The sequence below is a fragment of the Schistocerca nitens genome, chromosome 9 (genome assembly GCF_023898315.1).
Source record: "Schistocerca nitens isolate TAMUIC-IGC-003100 chromosome 9, iqSchNite1.1, whole genome shotgun sequence".
NCBI lineage: Eukaryota > Metazoa > Arthropoda > Insecta > Orthoptera > Acrididae > Schistocerca > Schistocerca nitens.
Window position 1 is genome coordinate 392,079,329 of NC_064622.1, and position 22,021 is coordinate 392,101,349.

Sequence of the window (22,021 nt, forward strand, 5' to 3'; positions counted from 1 at the left end):
AGAAGAACGGAGGGCATTTCGAACCTTCCTTGAAAAGTTTCTGACGCTAGAACTTTCATACGGCGTTGTTTCGATAAAAATTTAGATCTTAATTATTTATGTACACATCTGTGTTGCCTTTTATCTTGTTTTCGTCTCTTGAAGCGCCCGCCCAACCCGAATATCTCTCCCCCCCTGCCCCCTCCCCCAAACCTGCCCCTTCCTGCAGTTTTAAAAATACTTGTAATACACTCTAAGTAAGGGCATTTTTAGATATGTGGTTGGAAGATAGTTCAATGTGCGCATATCTGCACTGACCGATAGGACCAACATCATTTTGGGTTCCTAAGGCATTTAGATACACATAATATCATACTCACCTTCAAATAAGATAGACTGATGAAAGACAAGCTTGTGTGTGTAGCATTTGTAGATTTAAAGAAATCTTTTGACAATGTTCAGTGGAATATATTCTTTCAAATTCTCTTGGTAAAACACAGATAGTGCAAATTTATATATATCTCTTACAGAAACCAGAGTGAATTCGAAGGACATGAAAGGAAAGCAGGAATTGAGAAGGAATGTAATAGTTGTAGCCCCTCGTCGATATTATTCAACCTGTAAATTGAGCGAGCACTAAAGGAAAAGAAGATAAATATTGGAAATGGAACTAAAGCTCAGGAAGAATAAATAAAAACTCTACATTGTCGATGACAAAGTAATTCTTTCAGAGATTTGGAAGAACAGATGAATGGAATGGATAGTTAATTGAAAACAGTTTATACGATGAATATCAACAAGTGTAATAGAATGATGTTGACTTAAATCAGCCGACCCTGATAGAGTTAATGAGACATTAAAAGTAGTGTAAGAGTTTTTCTATTTGAGCAGCAAAATAACTGACGATGGTCAAAGTAATGAGGATATAGAACGCAGACTAGCAATATTGGGAAAAGCATTTCTGAAAAGGAGAAATTTGTTAACATCGAATAAAATTTTAACTGTTAGGAAGTTTTTTCTGACGGTATTTGACTGGAGTGTAGACTTTTACGGAAGTAAAAAGTGTACGACAAGCAGCTCAGATATGAAGATAATGGGAACTTTTCAAATGTGGTACAACAGATGAATGTTGAAAATTGGGGAAATAAGAAATTTACGGCACAACTTTACTAAAAGAAAGGATCAATTGATAGGATGCAGCATGAGGCATCAATCAATCGGCAATCTGTTGGTGGAATGGAGTGCAAGGGATAAAAATTTTAAGGAGAGACAGAATATTGCTTGATGATAGCACGAAGAAATCGTTGCAGCAATACATGTAAACAATTTCGTTTGCTGAGCTAGTATGAGTGTGTAATAGCTTTCTGAGTCATTAAAGTCTCTGATGATCTCTCCCGCAATGGAAGACGATTATACCTTGAACCACGGTCCATACATCAGATTACCGGCAAAAATGGATGTAAACTGTAGCGGTTATGCAGAGAGAGTTTCATTGTTTTCAGATGGCTTGACGGATTATTTTGTGAATCGCCAGGCAGTGGCCAATTCTCTCTTGACGAACAACATTACAGAGGCTGCAGCAGGGCTCGAAGAGAGTGGTACTGACATAACTGAAGGTATGAAGTTGGGTCGTACGTCTTGGCTGGATATCTCAATTACACTGCTGGCCACCGTAAATGCAACACCCTGAAGGAAGCATCCGAATCAAGTGAAATTTACACCATGGGTTTGCAGCGATGAGATATGCAACTGATTAGAATTTCAGCGCAGACGCACATCACGCGCGCCTGTGGCGCCACCTCATAGCGCCATTTAAGGCTTGGCGATTTCGACGAGTGTACGTTCGGCACGTGTGTTTACCTTGTGGTTGTTTCACAAGACGATCAGTTATGCCTCGTAGACAACAGCGAACATCTTTTGATCAAGTATCCGAGTTCGACAGAGGAAGGATAGTGGCTTACCGAGATTGTGGATTATCATACAGAGAAATCGCTAGTCGTGTTGGACGAAACCAAACAACTGTAATGCGGATATGTGACCGTTGGATGCAGGAGGGCACGACGGACCGACGTGGTCGATCGCATTCACCTCGGTGCACCACTGCACGTGCTGATAGGCAAATTGTGCGCATGGCAGTGACGGATCGCTCAGTGACATCCCGAACCGTAGCACAGCACATTGCGTCTGTAACACATCATCCAGTGTCTGCGCGTACCATTCGACACCGTTTACAGCAGAGTGGTGTGTCCGCAAGACGTCCATTGCTTCGTCTACCATTGACGCAGAACCACAGACGTCTCCGTCGCCAATGGTGTGATGACAGACGGATGTGGACGGCAGAAGGGAATGACGTTGTCTTTACTGACGAGGCACGCTTCTGTCTGCAGCACCACGATGGTCGGATTCGAGTGTGGAGACACCGTGGAGAGAGGATGCTGGACAGCTGTATTATGCACCGCCACACTGGTCTTGCACCGGGTATTATGGTATGGGGCGGTATTGGATATTACTCTCGCACGCCTCTAGTACGCATTGCCGGTACTTTAAATAGCCGGCGCTACATATCCGAGGTGCTGGAGCCAGTTGTCCTTCCTTACCTTCAGGGCTCGGCCACAGCCATATTTCAACAGGATAATGCGCGACCACACGTGGCACGCATTGTCCAAAGGTTCTTCGTCAATAACCAGATTGAACTGCTTCCCTGGCCGGCTCGCTCTCCGGATCTTTCACCGATAGAAAACATGTGGTCCAAGGTTGCTCTACGAGTGACCCAGATTACATCCCCAGCTGCCACACCAGATGATCTTTGGCAACGTGTGGCAGCTGCTTGGGCTGCTGTACCGCAGGAACACATCCAACGTCTCTTTGACTCAATGCCGAGACGTGTGGCAGCGGTGATCTCCAACAATGGCGGCTACTCTGGCTACTGATTCTGGCAGGAACCACATGTCACAGACGTCTGTAAACGTAATCATTTGATACTTGGTCAACATGTTATCTACAAAATAAATTTTGTTGTGCTACCTCTTGTCTTTCTTGGTGTTGCATTTACGGTGGCCAGCAGTGTAGTAAGAGAAATATACATGAAAGGCAAGATACTGGTACAGCACAAAGCATTAATGTCGCAGCAAGTTAGCTCATACTCTGCTCCAGAGTGACATATTCTGGGTATAACAGGATTATGGACATAAAATTATAGTATAGGTGAGATGATGGACGTGAACTAGGAGCTGACCAGTGTGGGTGTGGTAGTTGATTGCTCGCTATAAGCTCGCATCTCTTGACTACAGATCGAGTACGGTCTCTGACGAGAACAAAGTGAGGTGCTTCGCTGAATTGACCAGGATGCAGTTGCGAACGCAACATGACGAAGTCTTTCCTCCCAACTGCATATGGATGAACCATGTTGAAAATGCAATGTTTGTTGAGAGCCAGTCACAGTTAGTGGGTGGAGAGACGGTACGTGTTCTGCCAGAAACAGGGCACCGGAAGGAAGACGCTGACCGGCCGAATGGTCGACCGGCTACTGCAGACATGGCGGCGAGAACTGGGCGATGTTGATGGAGTCGCGCATACTGAAGTAGGTGGCTGCCAGAGACGCGGCGATGCCCGCCACGACGACAGAAGAGACCAGCAGAGTCTCCCAGACGGACAGGGGGCCCTCATCCGAAGCTCCCTCCAGGGACAGCAGGCGACACGCGGCCGCTCGCAGCAGACCGCTGCAAAGGCCAACATACAATATACCATAAGCAGTGGCGTGGTGTGCGGTGTAGTATAACACACAGAAACTAATCTATAGAAGTACACGATATCTGTCTTCAGTAGACATCACGATGCACTGTAAGTTCGTTGCATGTACACATATTTATGATTATGTCATTTTCAACTCACACTAATCACTATTTATGAACCGACCTCGACAATAATGAATGTTAACAGAAATTTCGTAAGATAAGGGGAAAATGTGATCATCGCGTAAGCAAATGTTACTTTTACAATATTCAGCACACAAGGCAGCGACTTTATTAGTTCAAAACTAAAAATATTTAAGTTTGTAGTTAGTGTTATTTTAGGTAATTAAAATCGTTATTTGTTTCTGAAAATCTTACACATTTATATTTTACTGATTTTACGCAATTTGAAAGCTCAAGTAAAACTATTATCAGCGTCAATAAGCCTTTTTATTCCATCCCAAGACGCGTTTCGAGAGTTTACACTCTCATCTTCAGGTGGAAGAATGATATTCTAGCTGGATGCAGCTAGTTTTTTGTGGTTTCATTTTGCCACAAAAATCTATAACAGGCATTTTTTATCGTAATATGGGAGTAGGATTATAAATTTTAAACGGTGGTAGAGCTACTGCACTAGAATAGACTGTAAGTAACTCTATCGCCGTTTAAATTGTATAATCTCAGTGCCATACTACGGTAACAATTGTTTGTTATACGTTTTTGTGGCAACATGAAACCACAACAAACAACTGGCTGCATCCAGTAGCAAACTTGAAACATAATATCATTGTTCCAAATAAAGATGATAGTGTAAACTATTGAAACGCGTCGTGGGATGAAATGAAAAGAGCGACTGAACGCAGGTAATTGTTTTATTTGAACTTCTATTATCATAAATAGTAGCAGTTCCTTTGAACAGTCCAACAAAGACGACCTAAGTTTACGCATTTTAGCACAGAAAACACTTTAATTGACTATATATATATATATATATATATATATATATATATATATATATATATATATATATATATACCCACAAACACACACGCTCACATGTACGCACAAGCTCGCACGCACGCGTGCACGTACCATGATGTCATACGTGAAATTACTTATATTTGTCTACTTTTAAATTTTAACTCAATTGAAACACTAACGATAATAATAGTAAAACTGTGAATTATTGTCAAATGTCTACATTAAGGGTCGGCGTTTGGTCGAAACAGTTAGCGAAATGTTGCAGAATTGCTGTGAAGCTGCAGCTGTCATCAGTATGTAAGTTCTTTTAAAGTGAAAATCGTTAATAAAAAGAGAACATACATAATGCAGATGTCGAAATTTGTTGGGAAAAAAAGTGTAAGACCTCCTCCACATCACGTAAACAAAAACAAACGAAAAATCCAGGACGTTTTCTGGGAACCAAAATGAACAGTTGTCGTAATCAATAACTTATAACTGCATTGATTTAATCAAGTAAAGCATCAGAGATCTTGTGTTACGTTGCCTGCTTCAAAAATCCAAAGATATGTCAAAAATCTCATCCTGGCCACTTCAGGAAACAGCAGTTTGCGACAATAACACCTTTTTGTGAAAATTTTCGTAAGTTTATACGTTGGAGGAGCTTTACGGCAAGAACTCGAGAAAATAATTCGAACACCTCGGGCACATGGTAATGTTATCAGCAGATCAATACTAATTACAAAATGTATTATTTCAGTCTTTCTCAGCGTATGATGATTTTGAAATGTACTTCAGTCTTCAGCATGGTGGCGTCGTCGGAAAAAAAGATACAGTATGTAGGTCAGCTGACTTGACGTTTACACGTGGTCCCGATGTCTGATTTTTCTTCCGATGGGCCCCGCCTCAGAATGAGCTCACAAAAGTCATGGGATAGCGATATGCACATACACAGATGGCGGTAGTATCGCGTACACAAGCTGTAAAATGGTAATTCATTGGCGGAGCAGTCGTTTGTACTTAGCTGATTCGTGTGAAAAGATATGCGACGTGTTATGGTCGCACGAAGGTCATAAACAGAAATGGTTCAAATGGCTCAGAGCACTATGGGACTTAACATCTGAGGTCATCAGTCCCCTAGAACTTAGAACTATTTAAACCTAGCTAACCTAAGGACATCACACACATCCATGCCCGAGGCAGGTTTCGAATATGCGACCGCAGCGGTTGCACGGCAGCAAAACTTAGTAGAAGAGCTGAAGCGTTACTGGGGAATCGATACGCCGAGAAACATTAGTTCCATTTTCGGGAACCAGGTGCAAATCTGGCGCTGTACACTGTTTATATGACGGTACGACATCCAAGGTGTTATTTGACAAGCCGTATTGTGAATTAACGATATGGCTATCGAGAAGTTATAAATCTGTCACTTGTAGTAATAAGTCACAGTGCAACGCAGAGGAATTTCGAAGTACAGCGATTCAGTGACCGCCCAAAAGACACATGGCTGACGATACATCCGACCTGCTAACCACCCTTGGCGTTACGTCAGCATGTTGTTATACCACTGTAATTAAGCACGGCACTGCACTGCAGCAATCTTCCCTGCTTGCCATCCACCATCGGCCAGCAAAACAACTCGGTGTGGAGGGACGATCAATAAACAGGCTCGGTGGCCTGCCAGCAGCAAATAGTTCAGTAGAAGAGGGCAGCGGAGTTTGGTATCGGTTTAGCCTCCACCAGGCAACAGTCAGCCACGCTCCTTGGGGTCCGCGGTTCGATGTCAGCAGACTCTCCACAGATTCTTGTGAACGCGAGGGGCAGCACCGAGTTGCCACTGGCTTCGCTTCTCGCAGTTGCTTCCACCTACAAGAACATTGCACTGTCATTAGCTGACCACCAACTCACATAGCGCACTGCCTTATCAGCGCATGTTGTCTTCAGGCATGGCTGCCTTTCAAAATGGTTCAAATGGCTCTGAGCACTATGGGACTTAACTGCTGTGGTCATCAGTCCCCTAGAACTTAGAACTACTTAAACCTAACTAACCTAAGGACATCACACACAGCCATGCCCGAGGCAGGATTCGAACCTGCGACCGCAGCAGTCGCACGGCTCCGGACTGCGCGCCTAGAACCACGAGACCACCGCGGCCGGCGGCTGCCTTTGCTGCATCTGTTACGACACAGTGAATCGGCTCTAGGCCGAAGCCAGCAGATGAGGGCACACTCCAGTGTATAACCCAGCTTCATGCAATAATAATTTACTGTAATCTGTATGTCTTGGAGCGGCCACCATCATCTTTGTCGGATTCCTGCCTTCTCTGTCCCGCCAAATGAAACCACAACGCCTGGGCAGAGAAGTGGCTACACCATCGTGATAAATCGAAGCAACGCACCCCCATCTTACAACAACGGACTGTGGAAATGATTCGTTACAGTTGAATACATGTTAGTAAATGCTGACAGCATCATACGAGTACGTCGGAACCCATATCAGATGACCCATCTCACCTGCCTTCAGGAAATTATTCTTGCAGGTGGTGGAAGGACTTTCACCTGAGGATTATTTTGGAGGAATGAAAAAGAGTCCCTTTACGGCTATCGTCGTCACTGTACTCGGCAAGCGAAGAGGTCTTTTAGTGAGGTAATGCGTTACCCCATCGCATTCAAACTGAGTCTGAATTGTTTGTAACACACTACTCATTTGAGTCCCCTTGTGCCATTCTCACCCCCCCCCCCCCCCCCTTTCCCAAATAACATCATAGCAATCCTTCACATGGTCGAATAGTCTCTAAGTGCGATCCATGATGTGTGGTGTGGTGTATATGTGGAAAGACCAGGCTAACCCATAATCCTGAAGAGGGGCAGCGTCCTTTTTGGTACGAGCACAGGTTAGTGAACGCATTATCGTAGCAAGATAGACACGAAGCCATCACCCACCACAACAGTACGAGTTTATACATAAACTACTTCTGCAGATGATAAAGAGATTGAAAGAGTATGTCATAACGTAAAGGAAATTATTCAGATAGTAAAAAGATACTGGAATTAGGTAGTAGGAAAAGGAAGAGAAGTAAAAATAGTAGGAAAACATAGATTGAGGATAGGAATGATAGACACCTCGTAGAATTTTATGCAGAACACAATCATCGCTCTCGATTTAAGAATCGTGAAAGAGATTCTATATGTGGAGGAGACCTCGATGCATTGGAAGGTTTCAAACTGATTATGTGACGGTAAGAAAGAGATCTCAAAAACATATCTTAAAGACATTTCCAGGAACCAATGTGGACTCTAACCATAATTTATTCTTTATGAACTGCTGACTGAATGGGCAGAAAATTAAGGAGAATAAATCTGGCTAAGCTGAAGGGACCAGAGGTTGTTGACAGCTTCTGAGGGAGCATTAGGTAACGTTATACTGAAACAGGAAAAAAGGAATGCAGCACAAGACAAATGGGTAGCTTTGAGAAATGAAACAACGAAGGCAGCCGAGGATCATATAGGTAAAGGAAAAGGCTTAGTGGAAATCCCTGGAAAACATGTGAGATATTGAGTTTAACTGGCGAAAGGAGAAAATACACAACATGTAGCAAGTAAAGCTGTAAGATGTCAGGCAAATCCAACACCTTCCATGAAAACCCTGACATGTTAAGCAAATCCAGTAGTATGTCACATAGCTCCGAATAAATCGTGACATTAAATTAACCAAAGTAATACGAGTAACGAGTGAGCAAATGGAATACCACAGACTAACACAAGAATGCCTAAATGCATGTCATACCTTTCCACCGTGAGACAGACGCAGTTCCGAGGGGAGAAACGAGAAGCCGAGAGCAGAACCGTGTTAAGCTAGAAGGCCCTACGATAAGGGACGGACACCCACATCGCCAGCTAACCACCAGGACCACCCCCTCCAGTCCATGTTAAAAGCTAGAGCGCTCCAGAATGACAGTATAGATCTTATGATAACACTAAAAGGACCACACCAGCAGCAAGTTTTAGCGTGAGACTTTTTCGCGTCTCTGTTACGTTGCAAACGTTAAAAACATTGCCCCACCATGAAAAGTAACCGCCAGGACTACCCCTCAGCCCATGTTAAAAGATAGAGCCCTCCAGAAGAACAGTATAGATCTTACGGTAACACTAAAAGGGCCACACCAGCAGCAGGTTTTAGCGTGAGACTTTTTCGCGTATCTGTTACGTTGCAAACTTTAAAAACATTGCCCCACCACGAAAAGTATAACATTTCTCATTGGATAGACAGAATTTTTGTAGGCAGAGCTTAAGGTTAACATTGAGACCCTGATTGGTCAGATGAAAACACAGCCAGACAGTCTTTTTTTAAAACCAACTTCGGTAAATTGTAGTAAGGAGAAGTTAGGAAAGAGTTGCTTCGGAGACGGCGAGCTGGATGGAGCTGCGCCGGCCGTCGCCCCCTGACGAACAACGACAAGGTAATGAACCCACGCGATGCTGCATTTTTGAGCGCATAAGGCTTCACACAGAACTGCAGAAGTCTCATCTGTTACATCCCCTTTTTACGTAATACTAGTGTCGATCGTCAAATGAAGCTCATGGTATTCACATTTGCTACGTAAGTTAAAATCTGAAACGCGATGATTTTTCTGTTATATAATTATTGAGAAGCCACATCAGCCACTGTAATTTACGACAAGTTAGATAAGTAATTAAAGATAATTGAGGGTCACTGTAGACCATTTTGATAGTTTTCTCTTTTGTGAAACTTAATTTAAACCTAGATTATAGATGTGATATGGCACAGGTCATCCTTCAATCCATTGTAGAACTTGGAAACCCATTCAGGGAATATTCGTTCACATTTTTGTTGAACGCACTTGGTTTTTATCATCCTGTATTAAAACATTTCCTTTTATCAATAGTGCAATATATAAACAATATTTTGTGAGAAGAATAAAATTTCCAATGGTAAACTTAACTGCTTTTTCGACGTTATTTTACTAGCTAACTAAAAATAGGAAAGCCTTGAACCCCTTCCACTAAATTTAGTTAGTATTAAGATTCTTTTACAGGGAGTGCAGTGGAGCTGACGCTGAAATCATTAAGTATTTGGTTATATCATCGCTAGTCTCACTGAACTCTTCTGAACTCTACATGTCTTGTGTGGTCTGGCGTCTCCTTACCAGCAACAGGTTCCAGGTTCAAAGTAGTCAATTCCCTAAAAAACTCGCTCAGAGCGTCGTTACGCGAAAGTGGTAGGGAGACATGACATAGAACAACAGACACCACGCAGAATGTTAGAGAATGGCGACCCTGCAAGGATGGTAAAATACCATGATTGAAGGTCGACCACATGCCTAACTAGGTCAGAAAAATATCCTGTTGAAAAATTTTCGTAGTAAAAAAATTTTTTTCCTAAAGTTATACATAGTCGAAAACAGTAGCTGCAGCGATAGATAGTAAGAAAGTATTCAATAGAAAGTGAGACATTCTAGCGGAGACAATAACATAATTAAGTTATGAATTTTAATATGGTTATAATTAAGTTTTCTCTCCAATGCTAGCGCACAGCTGGCGGATACATTGTTGACAAGTTGGTTCTGACCCAACAAGTAAGTGAATTGATTGTCAAGTCGTATGTGCAAAAAGTTTATGCAACGCGTGAGATCATATGAGCGCATGTTGACGCGAAGTAGGGCGCTGAATTGCTTTTAAAACAGAAAATAAGGGATTCAGAAAGATTAGCAAAGGCAGATCGAGACCTTGATCGAATTGAGGTAGAGACCCAACATAAAAACCGGCAGAGAATAGAGGACAGTACAACAGACGGTGCAGTGTCGCGAGAAATAGGACAGATAACGCACAACAACGAGGATAATGTACGCCAAGGCACAGAAAACCTAGGTCAGCATACGACAGAGGAGCAGGGAAGTAGAGAGACAGCCGATGAGGATTCTAACTTGCGTCTTGAATACGTAGAACCCATAGTACAAGTAATCAGAGCTCCCTCACCAGAAAGTACAAGGAATTCGACCAGAAACGTGTCACCGCACAGTTCAACGCAATCGGTTGCAAACCAACACTTGGGCGAAAACACAGAGCGTAGGACGTCGGAAGAAAACGCAATAGGACCCACCAATCTGGCAGAATTATTACAATTAACGACGGAAACCATGACAAGACAAAATAAAGAAATTGCGAACCAAATTAAAATTCAGAATGCAGAAACGACGAAACAAATTGCAGAAACCACGAGACAAATGCGTGAGATTAAAGAACAAAACAAAAACTTCAGTTACACCTAAGTCATATTGAAGACGAGGCAAAAGAATCTCGAGAAGTGATAGGAACAGACATTGACAAGGTACAAGCGGACGTACAAACATTGCGTAATGACACTCAGGACGAGATCAAAACATTACATAACACCCAGGGAGAAGTCAAGAAACTAGAGAAACAGATAAACGTAATTATTAGACAAGCAGCAGGTACAGCGCGTGAAATTGTTGAAAACAGTGTGTTACACAAACGTATCACAAAAGCAGCGCTGAAAAGATATGATAACCGCATAGCCAAAATAGAAGCGCAAACGAAGCGACAATTTCAGAAATTGCGAACAGAGTTGTTGCAAACCATTGAAGAGCGTAGTGAACAGGATCGAACAAGCTCTGAGTCTGCAATCACATCCGTATCTGTAACAGCACCGGAAAAACAAGCAATTAACGAAGATATTACGCATTTGCGATTCCAATCACAGGCGGAAAGTAACATACGTGAAATCAGACAGCCTGCACAGCAACAAACACGTTTCGAAATTCTCGATGAACAAACGGCACCACAAACACATGCGGAACCACAAATGTATGTTTCAAGACAGTCTGGATCGTGCAATGAAGCGGCAAGGTTAGCCAGACAAGATACTCAACCAATACGTGACAATGGAAAGCCAGGTCGCGAAGAGTACAGTGCAATGCATTCAGCTACACTTTCACAACCGATGGAAGAAAATTATTGCCTACCACTCCAACGATACTACGCAAGAGTAGGCGAAAGTTACAGTGGACAATATCCAATGGATCTACCACAACCGGAAAGAACGACGGGAGAAATGATCAGAAACAAAAGTGGCGAAGAATCGCGAATTTCATATGGAACTATGACGAAGTACGACAACGACCATTTCCTCACAGTCAGAAAATTTCAACACTTTCGAGAAGGAAACTCATTACATCCACGAACTTTTATTGATCAGTTCCGAGTAGGATTACCAGAACACTGGACGCTAGCACACAAATTAGATTTTATATGTGCCCACATGTCAAGAACAGTCGCAGAAAACATGCAAAATGTTGCAGCGACATGCCGATCGTACGAAGATTTCAGAGAGAAGTTTCTCTCACGATATTGGTCCAGCGAAGCACAGAACAGAGTGAAGTACGAATTATTACAGAACCCATATTTTAAAAATTCAGGAGAGAAGAGTCCCGTGAAATTTTTCGAATTAATGGCAAAGAAAAATCAATGCTTAGATGTACCATACAGTGACGGAGAGTTGATTAAATTATGCGCGATGAACTTACCATTGAAATACCAGCAATCATTAGTAGGTCGCGGAGGCAATGACGAAGCATTTAAAGGTATTCTAAGGGAACTAGAGTTCATATTTTCGGAAGATGACGCAAGAAGAAGACCAAGCGCACGTGAAAACGAAAGCAAAAAGCAGTGGAATCCACAAGACACAGTACGAAGAAACAATAATTACGAACCACGTGATAACTTCGCACCAAGAAACGACAATAGATTTCAACAAAGAACCGGTTATGGATTTAGAAGAGAATATGGCAATAACTATAATTCACCCAAGAACGGCAACAACTATTACAGAGGGAATAACGACAACCGGAATGGATACTGGAGAACCAATAGACCGACAAATTATCAACAAAGATACCACTATCAACAAGCTGAACAAGAAAAGAGAATACAGATAGAAGAGGTAGAAGTAAGGCCACCAAACCCCGATAAACGCTCGAATTGACAGCTAAGCGCCGATGCCAAAGAGAATGACGCACCGACCCAGGACAATTGCAGCACCTTGAACAGAGAAGTAAATACCTTATCACGAGAAGAGAAGAACGAAGAAACAAATCCGCAGGGACCAGATGAAGACGAAGACAGGAAAATAACAATATCGTGTTGAGACGAAATTAATTGGGAGAATACTGACGAGGAAGATGAATTACCAGAGGCATGGACAACGAATGTAGGAGGAAAGGACGAAGTAATGAGTATTGCAGAGCTATTTGAGACGGAAACCAGGGAAAGCGAATTCAGTGAGGATAATGCGCAGTCGACAGAAGTTGAAAATAAGTTACTAGTGGGTACACAACCCAACGTATATAATGAAGGAAGTTATGAAGCGATAATTAGAGCATTTAGATGCGATTATGTGGAAGTAGCGACGAAGAAGGAGAAGATAGACGAGGATGAGGAAAAAGTAGAGGATGTTGAAGAAAGCGTAAATGAAGGAAGAAATAGAGAAGAGGAAATAAAAGAGAGAGAAGTAGCAGTCGAAGCTTATCCTACAGAAAGTTTGAATTCACAAGGGAAATTCCTAAAAAGACTCATGTATGATTCAGTGGAGGATTCGTTGATGCAAGAAGAAGAAGAACAGAACCAACCCTTTCAAATTCAACCAATTGTGAAGGCCATGGTAAAGCATATCCCTGTCAATATTGTAATTGATAGCGGAAGTGAACCTACTGCGATCTCAGAAAATTTATTCATGCAGTGTAATGCCAATGAGGAATTGCCAGTTCTGAAAACACGTAAGATTAAAGTAAGAGGTCCTATTAGAAACAATGCTGCGGAAGTTACGAGACAAACAAGGTTATCTCTTTCGTGTCAAGGTCAAAAGATCGAAGCCAACTTCGTGATTATACCTAAACTAACTGTAGATTTAATTATAGGTGCAGATTTTTTAAATGAGCGACGAGGGAAAGGTAGCGTAACATTCGGGAATGTCATAATTCTCTTTAAGCAAAAGCTAAAATTAGAAGAAATACCAGTTATAAACAAACAATTAAGAATGACGCGAGATAAAGAGGATGAAGAATTAGAATGGTATGTACAAAAGGGGGGATCGCCTCAACTCATGTTAGAAGTCCATAAAGAAATCGACGAAAAATTGCAAGAAGTTCAAGGTATTTCGGAACACAGTAAAAGAGAATTAGAGGGTATTTTACGAGATAAAGCAGAGGTATTTTTACCTAAGACTGGCAGTATTAAACACTTTCAGTACAAGTTTGAAGTAAAACAGCACAAACCATTTAGAGTGCCACCCTATACAATCCCATTAAGCTACAGGAATAAAGTATTCCAGGAGATATCTAAAACGTTAGATGATGATATTATTGAACCAGCTACCTCCACATATAACAGCCCGCACCATATTGTACAAAAACGAGATAGGAGCATCAGGTTAGTGCTTGATTCCAGACAGATCAACACAATCATAATCACTGAGACAGGTCGCCCAGAAAAATTAGATGAATTGATTCAAAACTTCCACAGTGCTAAGATATTTTCATCAATTGATTTACGGAGTAGTTTCTGGCAAATAGAATTGGCCCCAGAATGTAGAAAATTTACAGCATTTATCGTATTCGGTAGATGTTACCAGTTTAAACGATTGGCAAATGGTTTAAACATATCATCAGCAGCGTTTATTATGGGATTTAATACTATACTCAGTCCTGAACTTTTACAAAAAATTACTTGTTATGTTGATGATGTGATTATAGCAGAACCCTCTTGGGAACATCACAACGACACATTAAATCAGTTTTTACAGATCATGAAAGAGCATGAGGTCACAGTAAATATAATAAAATCCAAATTTGGAAGGCGAGAGGTCAAATTTCTAGGCCACATAATTTCAAAGAAAGGGGTAATGCCCGACCCAGAAAAACTAACGGCAATCAAAGAATTCTGTACTCCATATAATAAGAAAACTCTCAGAGGATTTCTAGGTCTCACCGGATTCTATAAAAAATTTATTTCGATCGACTCTCTCGCAACACCAGGTCTGTGTGCATTGGCCGGAAAAAACACGCCATGGGTATCGGATCAACAAGCCAATGAAGAATTTTTAAAAGTGAAAAACGCACTAACAACAACACCGATTTTAGCACATCCTGATCTAACACAAAATTTTTGTATGGCCACTGACAGCGCGAAAACAGGTTTAGGAGTTGTTTTATTTCAAGAATACGAACAGGCAGGGCCAAGATCATATAGAACAATTGCATTTGCCAGTCGGGTACTCACAAAAAGCGAGAAAAACTATTCAGTCACGGAGCTGGAAGCATTGGCCATTGTATGGGGCTTCCAACGTTTTTGATACTTCCTATTCGGAAGAGAAACAAAAGTATACACTGACCACAAACCATTAGAATTTCTGTTATCCGCCAAACTAACTCATGGGAGGTTCGCCAGATGGATGTTAATACTACAAGAATTTGACTTTACTATTACACACATACCAGGACCAGCGAATGTATTAGCAGATGCTTTATCACGATGTCCACAGAGTGCATCCAATAACATAGGTTTGGAAGCAGCAAATGACCAGTTTACAATGTATTATATGAAACAAGTACCTTTCGAAAACTACATTACGACAGCATTGAAAAACATAGGCAAAGAACAGGACAAGGATCCCGAAATACTAGGAATCAAACACAAGTGGAGAAGTAAGGATATTCCAGACATTCGACAGCACTATCTCGTAAAAAACAATGTTTTATTTTTTAGACGAAATGTTGCAACGAATGAATGGTTAATTTATATCCCAGATGAACTAATTAATAAGCACATATGGTATACACATTTAAGTAATGGCCACTTTGGACCAAAGAAATGCTTTTTAAAAATAAAACAAACAAGCCATTTTCCTAATATGGAAAGACGAATTAGACCAGTATTAGTCAAATGCAAAAAATGTATGAGGGCTAAACACGTCGCTTTCCAAACCAAACCACCTACGTTTCCAATAATCCCTAAAAAATTAAAACAAATAGCTGCAACAGATTTGATGGGGCCCCTCCCACGCACAAAAAATTTGTCGTTTTGGAACTCACTTCTAAATATGTTACCTTGACACCATTAAAATGGGCAACAGGTCTTACTATAAGTAAAACATTTAGACAAGATTTTCTCAGGCAAGTAGGTTGAGTGGAACAAGTAAAGCATTTAGACAAGATTTTCTCAGACAAGTAGGTCGAGTGGAACGAATAATTTCGGATAATGGCCCACAATACTAATCAGTGCAATGGCAGAACACGTTAAAACAACACAAAATGAAACCCATCTACATATCTAAGTACAAACCTAGCGTAAATCCAGCAGAACAATCTATGAAGGACATAGGCACTTTATGCCGATTATATGCAGGCAAAAGACACAACACTTGGGATATATACCTTAAAGATTTTCGAGAAGTAATAAATGAAATGCCACATAGCACTACACTACTACCTCCAGTTACTGTACTTAAAAATATTTAACCCCCCAACATAACAAGAGAAAATGTTAGATTTCTTATTGTACCACGTAGACAGCACAAACAAGTCATAGCAATAGCACTCTCCAATATCAGAAAGGCAGCCATTAAAAGAAAAGAAAGAGGAGATAGAACAGCAATTAAAAGAACATTCTCAGTAGGCCAGAATGTATTTGTAAAAACACACCATCTCTCCAGCAAACAGAAACACAAAATACATAAGTTTTACTCTGCATACAAAGGACCTGTCATAATTAGCCGAATTGCTCATGATAATGCTGTGGAACTAATGAACCCAAAAACAGGCAAAACCTTAGGACTTCACCATGTGAGCCATATCAAAAAGTTTGAAGATTAATTTTATTACTGGTAAATAATCAGCACAATATTTCAAGATTGCAGATAAGATCGTCAGGAGAAAGAAGAATGAAGAGAGAGGAAGGTGGGAAAAAGGAAGTAGTTTCAATAAAAACAAAAACAAAAATAACACCAATAGTACCATAGATTAAGGTGAAGGGATAAAACGTTGATAGTCTAACAGCATGAAATACTAAAATGCTATACACCACGACACTACACAAAAATAAAAAACGAATTTGAGCATTCTTGTAGAAGTTAAGACTCAAAATATCTTAGAATTGTAACATGGAAAGGGCGCCGAAATTTGAAAAGCTTTTTAAGAAGGTGTAAAACAATGTAGGTACTAGACATATGTTAGATGATTATAAGTAAAACTTTTTGTAAGAACCATTGTAAAAACTCCAGCAAAGACCAGATGCAACGACCCACAAGTTGCAAAGCAAGAAGTATCAAGAAAGAAAAGGACATAATTAGTAAGACACGATTCCTACAAGGCGGAAGCGTCGAGAGAAGGGAAAGGACAGCGACACCAACAGAGGGACCTTGTATCTAAGTGGAACCCTGCTGTGACAGAACATGGAAGGTCAAGAGGGTCTTGGGATGCCCCGACTCAGTGGAGCGAGCAAAAACGGGCCCAACGAGAAGACCACTTGGGCAAGCCACCACTGGCAAAAAAATATGTGTAAGAGTCACAATACTGCTATTAAACAGCACGCTGATGCACGAAACTGAAGAAAACTTACACAAGGTAAAAATGACACACCCAAACAATTTATGAAACAGTTACTAAGAGAACTTCAAAGTGACTAGTTATCAATAAATATTTCCATATCCTGCCCAGAGAAGAACCAAGAAGGAAGTAAGAAGCAGAGAAAAAGCAGGAAGAACAGAAGTTGAAGATTCGCACGATTGAGACCAAGAAAGAAGATGGGTGAAGAATAGATGACATACCTTCCCAAATCCTTATCCTATTGTAAACTAGTCGTCTGTGAAGTATTACAACGAAAAACGACCGCTTTTAGCGACACATAACGATGACTTTCACGCATACAAAGCCAGTAAACCACCAGATTCTGCACTCACAGCTCCATTCCATTATGGGACCTCCACAACAGCAACACACACTTGCAAAGCCAACAAGGAACGACGAACGAAGCTGTACATCAAATACTTGCCCACATCCATCTCGCTCAAGTCCATCACCTTCATGCAAAAACATTCGCCAACCTCATGCTTAAACATTCATAGGATTGTGTGAATGTGTGAAATCAAATTATGTGATGTAGGAATTGTGCAAAAGAAACATGTGAAAAACTAAATAAGTTAAGCACACCAGACAGCTAATAAACTAGAAAATAACAGTCATTGACTATGGACTTAAGTAAAAAAATAGACTATCGATAAAAATAAGTCATTACTTCTGAAATGGATAGTATATAAAGAACAAAAGTGAGGTATAATAAACACTAAAACTATATGCCACTTATTTTCTCCTCATAAAAATAAAAGAATAACTATATTTTACTTATTTTCTCCTAAACAAAGAATAAAAAGTATCTTGTTGGATGTTTTCCCTTTTTTTTAACATTTGTACCATTTGTTAGAATAATATCTCAATACTTGTGTATGTATATTTCTTTGTCAAAGCAATTCTTGGAATTAATTCTTATTTGTTAGTGTAACAATGTTGAAATGAGTGTCTAGAAACAAAAACATTTTTACTTGTACATGATATTTAGAAAATGTGTTAGGAATAGATTTTAATTAATTACTACATTTATAAAAAAATTATAAGAAAATCGATGTGAAAAACTCCTCACTTTCGATAACAAACTTCATAAAAAACAAACTTCACACTTAAATAAAGAAAGAAAATAATTAAAAATAATAATAATAATAATAATAATAACATAAAAATATTCTTCTCTTATCAATATAAACATATTTTTGAGAATAATGTGGAAGAATATAAAAATATAAATTAGTAATAAAAACTAACACAGGACCAGAATAACGTGGCTGAACAGTAGGCAACAAAACTTAGATAAAGGAATAATTTTTGACTGACTTATACAACGATTCAATCATTGCCTAACTTCAGTGCAAAAATTAAGTTCGAAGAGTGGTGATATGTAAAGTGTCAGGCAAATCCAACACCTTCCATGAAAACCCTGACATGATAAGCAAATCCTGTAGTATGTCACATAGCTCCGAATAAATCGTGACATTAAATTAACCAAAGTAGTACGAGTAACGAGTGAGCAAATGGAATAGCACAGACTAACACAAGAATGCCTAAATGCATGTCATACCTTCCCACCGTGAGACAGACGTAGTTCCGAGGGGAGAAACGAGAACAGAAGCCGAGAGCAGAACCATGTTAAGCTAGAAGGCCCTACGATGAGGGACGGACACCCACGACGCCAGCTAACCACCAGGACCACCCCCCAGCCCATGTTAAAAGCTGGAGCACTCCAGAAGAACAGTATAGATCTTACGATAACACTAAAAGGGCCACACCAGCAGCAGGTTTTAGCGTGAGACTTTTTCGCGTCTCTGTTACGTTGCAAACTTTAAAAACATTGCCCCACCACGAAAAGTATAACATTTCTCATTGGATAGACAGAATTTTTGTAGGCAGAGCTTAAGGTTAACATTGAGACCCTGATTGGTCAGATGAAAACACAGCCAGACAGTCTTTTTTTAAAACCAACTTCGGTAAATTGTAGTAAGGAGAAGTTAGGAAAGAGTTGCTTCGGAGACGGCGAGCTGGATGGAGCTGCGCCGGCCGTCGCCCCCTGACGAACAACGACAAGGTAATGAACGCACGCGATGCTGCATTTTTGAGCGCATAAGGCTTCACTCAGAACTGCAGAAGTCTCATCTGTTACATCCCCTTTTTACGTAATACTAGTGTCGATCGTCAAATGAAGCTCATGGTATTCACATTTGCTACGTAAGTTAAAATCTGAAACGCGATGATTTTTCTGTTATATAATTATTGAGAAGCCACATCAGCCACTGTAATTTACGACAAGTTAGATAAGTAATTAAAGATAATTGAGGGTCACTGTAGACCATTTTGATAGTTTTCTCTTTTGTGAAACTTAATTTAAACCTAGATTATAGATGTGATATGGCACAGGCCATCCTTCAATCCATTGTAGAACTTGGAAAACCATTCAGGGAATATTCGTTCAAATTTTTGTTGAACGCACTTGGTTTTTATCATCCTGTATTAAAACATTTCCTTTTATCAACAATGCAATATATAAACAATATTTTGTGAGAAGAATAAAATTTCCAATGGTAAACTTAACTGCTTTTTCGACGTTATTTTACCAGCTAACTAAAAATAGGAAAGCCTTGAACCCCTTCCACTAAATTTAGTTAGTATTAAGATTCTTTTACAGGGAGTGCAGTGGAGCTGACGCTGAAATCATTAAGTCATGTGTGGTCTGGCGTCTCCTTACCAGCAACAGGTCCCAGGTTCAAACTAGTCAATTCCATAAAAAAACACGCTCAGAGCGTCGTTGCGCGAAAGTGGTAGGGAGACACGACATAGAACAACAGACACCACGCAGAATGTTAGAAAGCAGATGAAAGGAAATACAGTCGTATAAAAATAATATTGACAAAAAGTGAAAAATGGTTGATCAGGAAAGGTTAGAGGACAAATTGCTCAAAAGGCTCTGAGCACTATGGGACTTAACATCGGAGTCATCAGTCCCCTAGAACTTAGAATTAATTAAACCTAACTAACCTAAGGACATCGCACACATCCATGAGCAAGGCAGGATTCGAACCTGCGACCGTAGCAGTCGTGCGGTTCCGGACTGAAGCGCCTAGAACCGCTCAGCCACTGCGGCCGGCAGACGATTATATAGAGGGCCTATCTGAGGTAAACAAACTTGAGAACCATATCACAGAGAAGAGCTAGCAGGTGAATATGACATGGGAGACATGATGCTGGGAAAAGCATTTTACAGCACACTGAGAGACAAGTGGAAATGAGGCCGCTTGAGTAGACGAGATTCTCTCAGAACCGTAGACGTTCTTGTGTGAGCCACACACGGCGGAAAGATTCCATCTGCCCACTTGGTCTGTAAGATATGTGAGAGAGGCAAAATATCGTCAACTTCAGGAGGAATGTAATAATTCTAATTACAAAGATAGCATGTGCCGACAGGTTTGAATACCACTAAACCATGTTTTGTAAGTTATCGTTTCACGATAATGAAGAAAAACGTTATCTACAATTTGTGGAGCAACCACACTACAGTTATAAGAGTTGAAGGATATGAAAGGGTGGCCATAGTTGAGAAGGGACTGAGCCATGGTTGTAGCCTATCTCCGATATTATTCAGTCTGTACATTTAGCAAGAAGTAAAGGAAACCAAGGTGAAATGTAGATATTGAATTAAAGTATATTGTGAGGAAATAAAATCTTTAAGGTTCGCCGATTTCGATGTAATTCTATCAGAGATGGCAAAGGATTTGGAAGAGCAGATGAATTAAACGAATAGTGTCTTGATAATAGGTTATAAGATGAACATCAAAAAAAGTAAAACACAAGTAATCGAGTGTAATCAAAAGAAACTAAAAGTAAGTAGATGAGTTATTCTGTTACTAGGCAGTTGCGTTGACGGCTGTTTCGTTTGGACTCACTGTTAACTTGAAATGCGCAGATTTTCTTAGCACCCATTTGTTAAGAAAGTCTGCGCATTTGCAGTGAACACTGAGTCCAGATCACACATTCGTCAACGCAACTGTCTAATAAGCAGGCGATCCTGGATTGGAATCCCGGTCCGGCACACATTTTCACTCGTCGCCGCTGATTCCGCATAAAGTTCTGCTATAGCTGACCAACAGTTTCTTCCCTTTCCTTTCCTTTCTCCTCCCTCCACCTTCAATTTTCATAATAAATTTAAGTGATGGGATGTCTTTTCTGAAGGTATTTGCCTAGAGTGTGGACGATACACAGTTCAAGTAAAAAAAGAATAGAAGCTTTTGAATCGTGGTGGTACAAAAGAACGCTGAGGATTAGATGGATAGATCAAATAACAAGTGAGGAGATCCTGAATCAAATCGTGGGAGAAAGAAAATTATGATACAGCTTGAATTAAAAAAAGGAATGGGTTGATAGGACATATCCTGAGGGAATCAACAATCGCCAGTTTGATAGTGGAAGGAATTGTGATGAGTAAAAATTGTAGAGGGAGACCAAAGCTTAGATACAGAAGCAGGCAGTTACGCCGAGATGAAGACGCCTGCACAGGACAGACCAGCATGGAAAGCTTCATCAGACCAGTGTTTCGACGGAAGAAAGGAACATCTACCGGGTGATCAAAAAGTCAGTATAAATTTGAAAGCTGAATAAATCACGGAATAATGTAGATAGAGAGGTACAAATTGACACACATACTTGGAATGACATGGGGTTT

General features: G+C 40.5%; 1 protein-coding gene across 1 annotated transcript in view; it reads right to left on the reverse strand.

Annotated features, from left to right (window-relative positions):
* Nucleotides 1–206: 206 nt before the first annotated feature.
* The window catches only part of LOC126203126 (uncharacterized), a 214,838-nt gene continuing 193,023 nt past the window's right edge, over nucleotides 207–22,021 (reverse strand). The window contains exon 10 of the mRNA XM_049937373.1: nucleotides 207–3,698. Coding sequence (XP_049793330.1) covers nucleotides 3,503–3,698 — 196 coding nt within the window. The 3' untranslated portion in view covers nucleotides 207–3,502. The remainder of the gene's footprint in view (nucleotides 3,699–22,021) is intronic.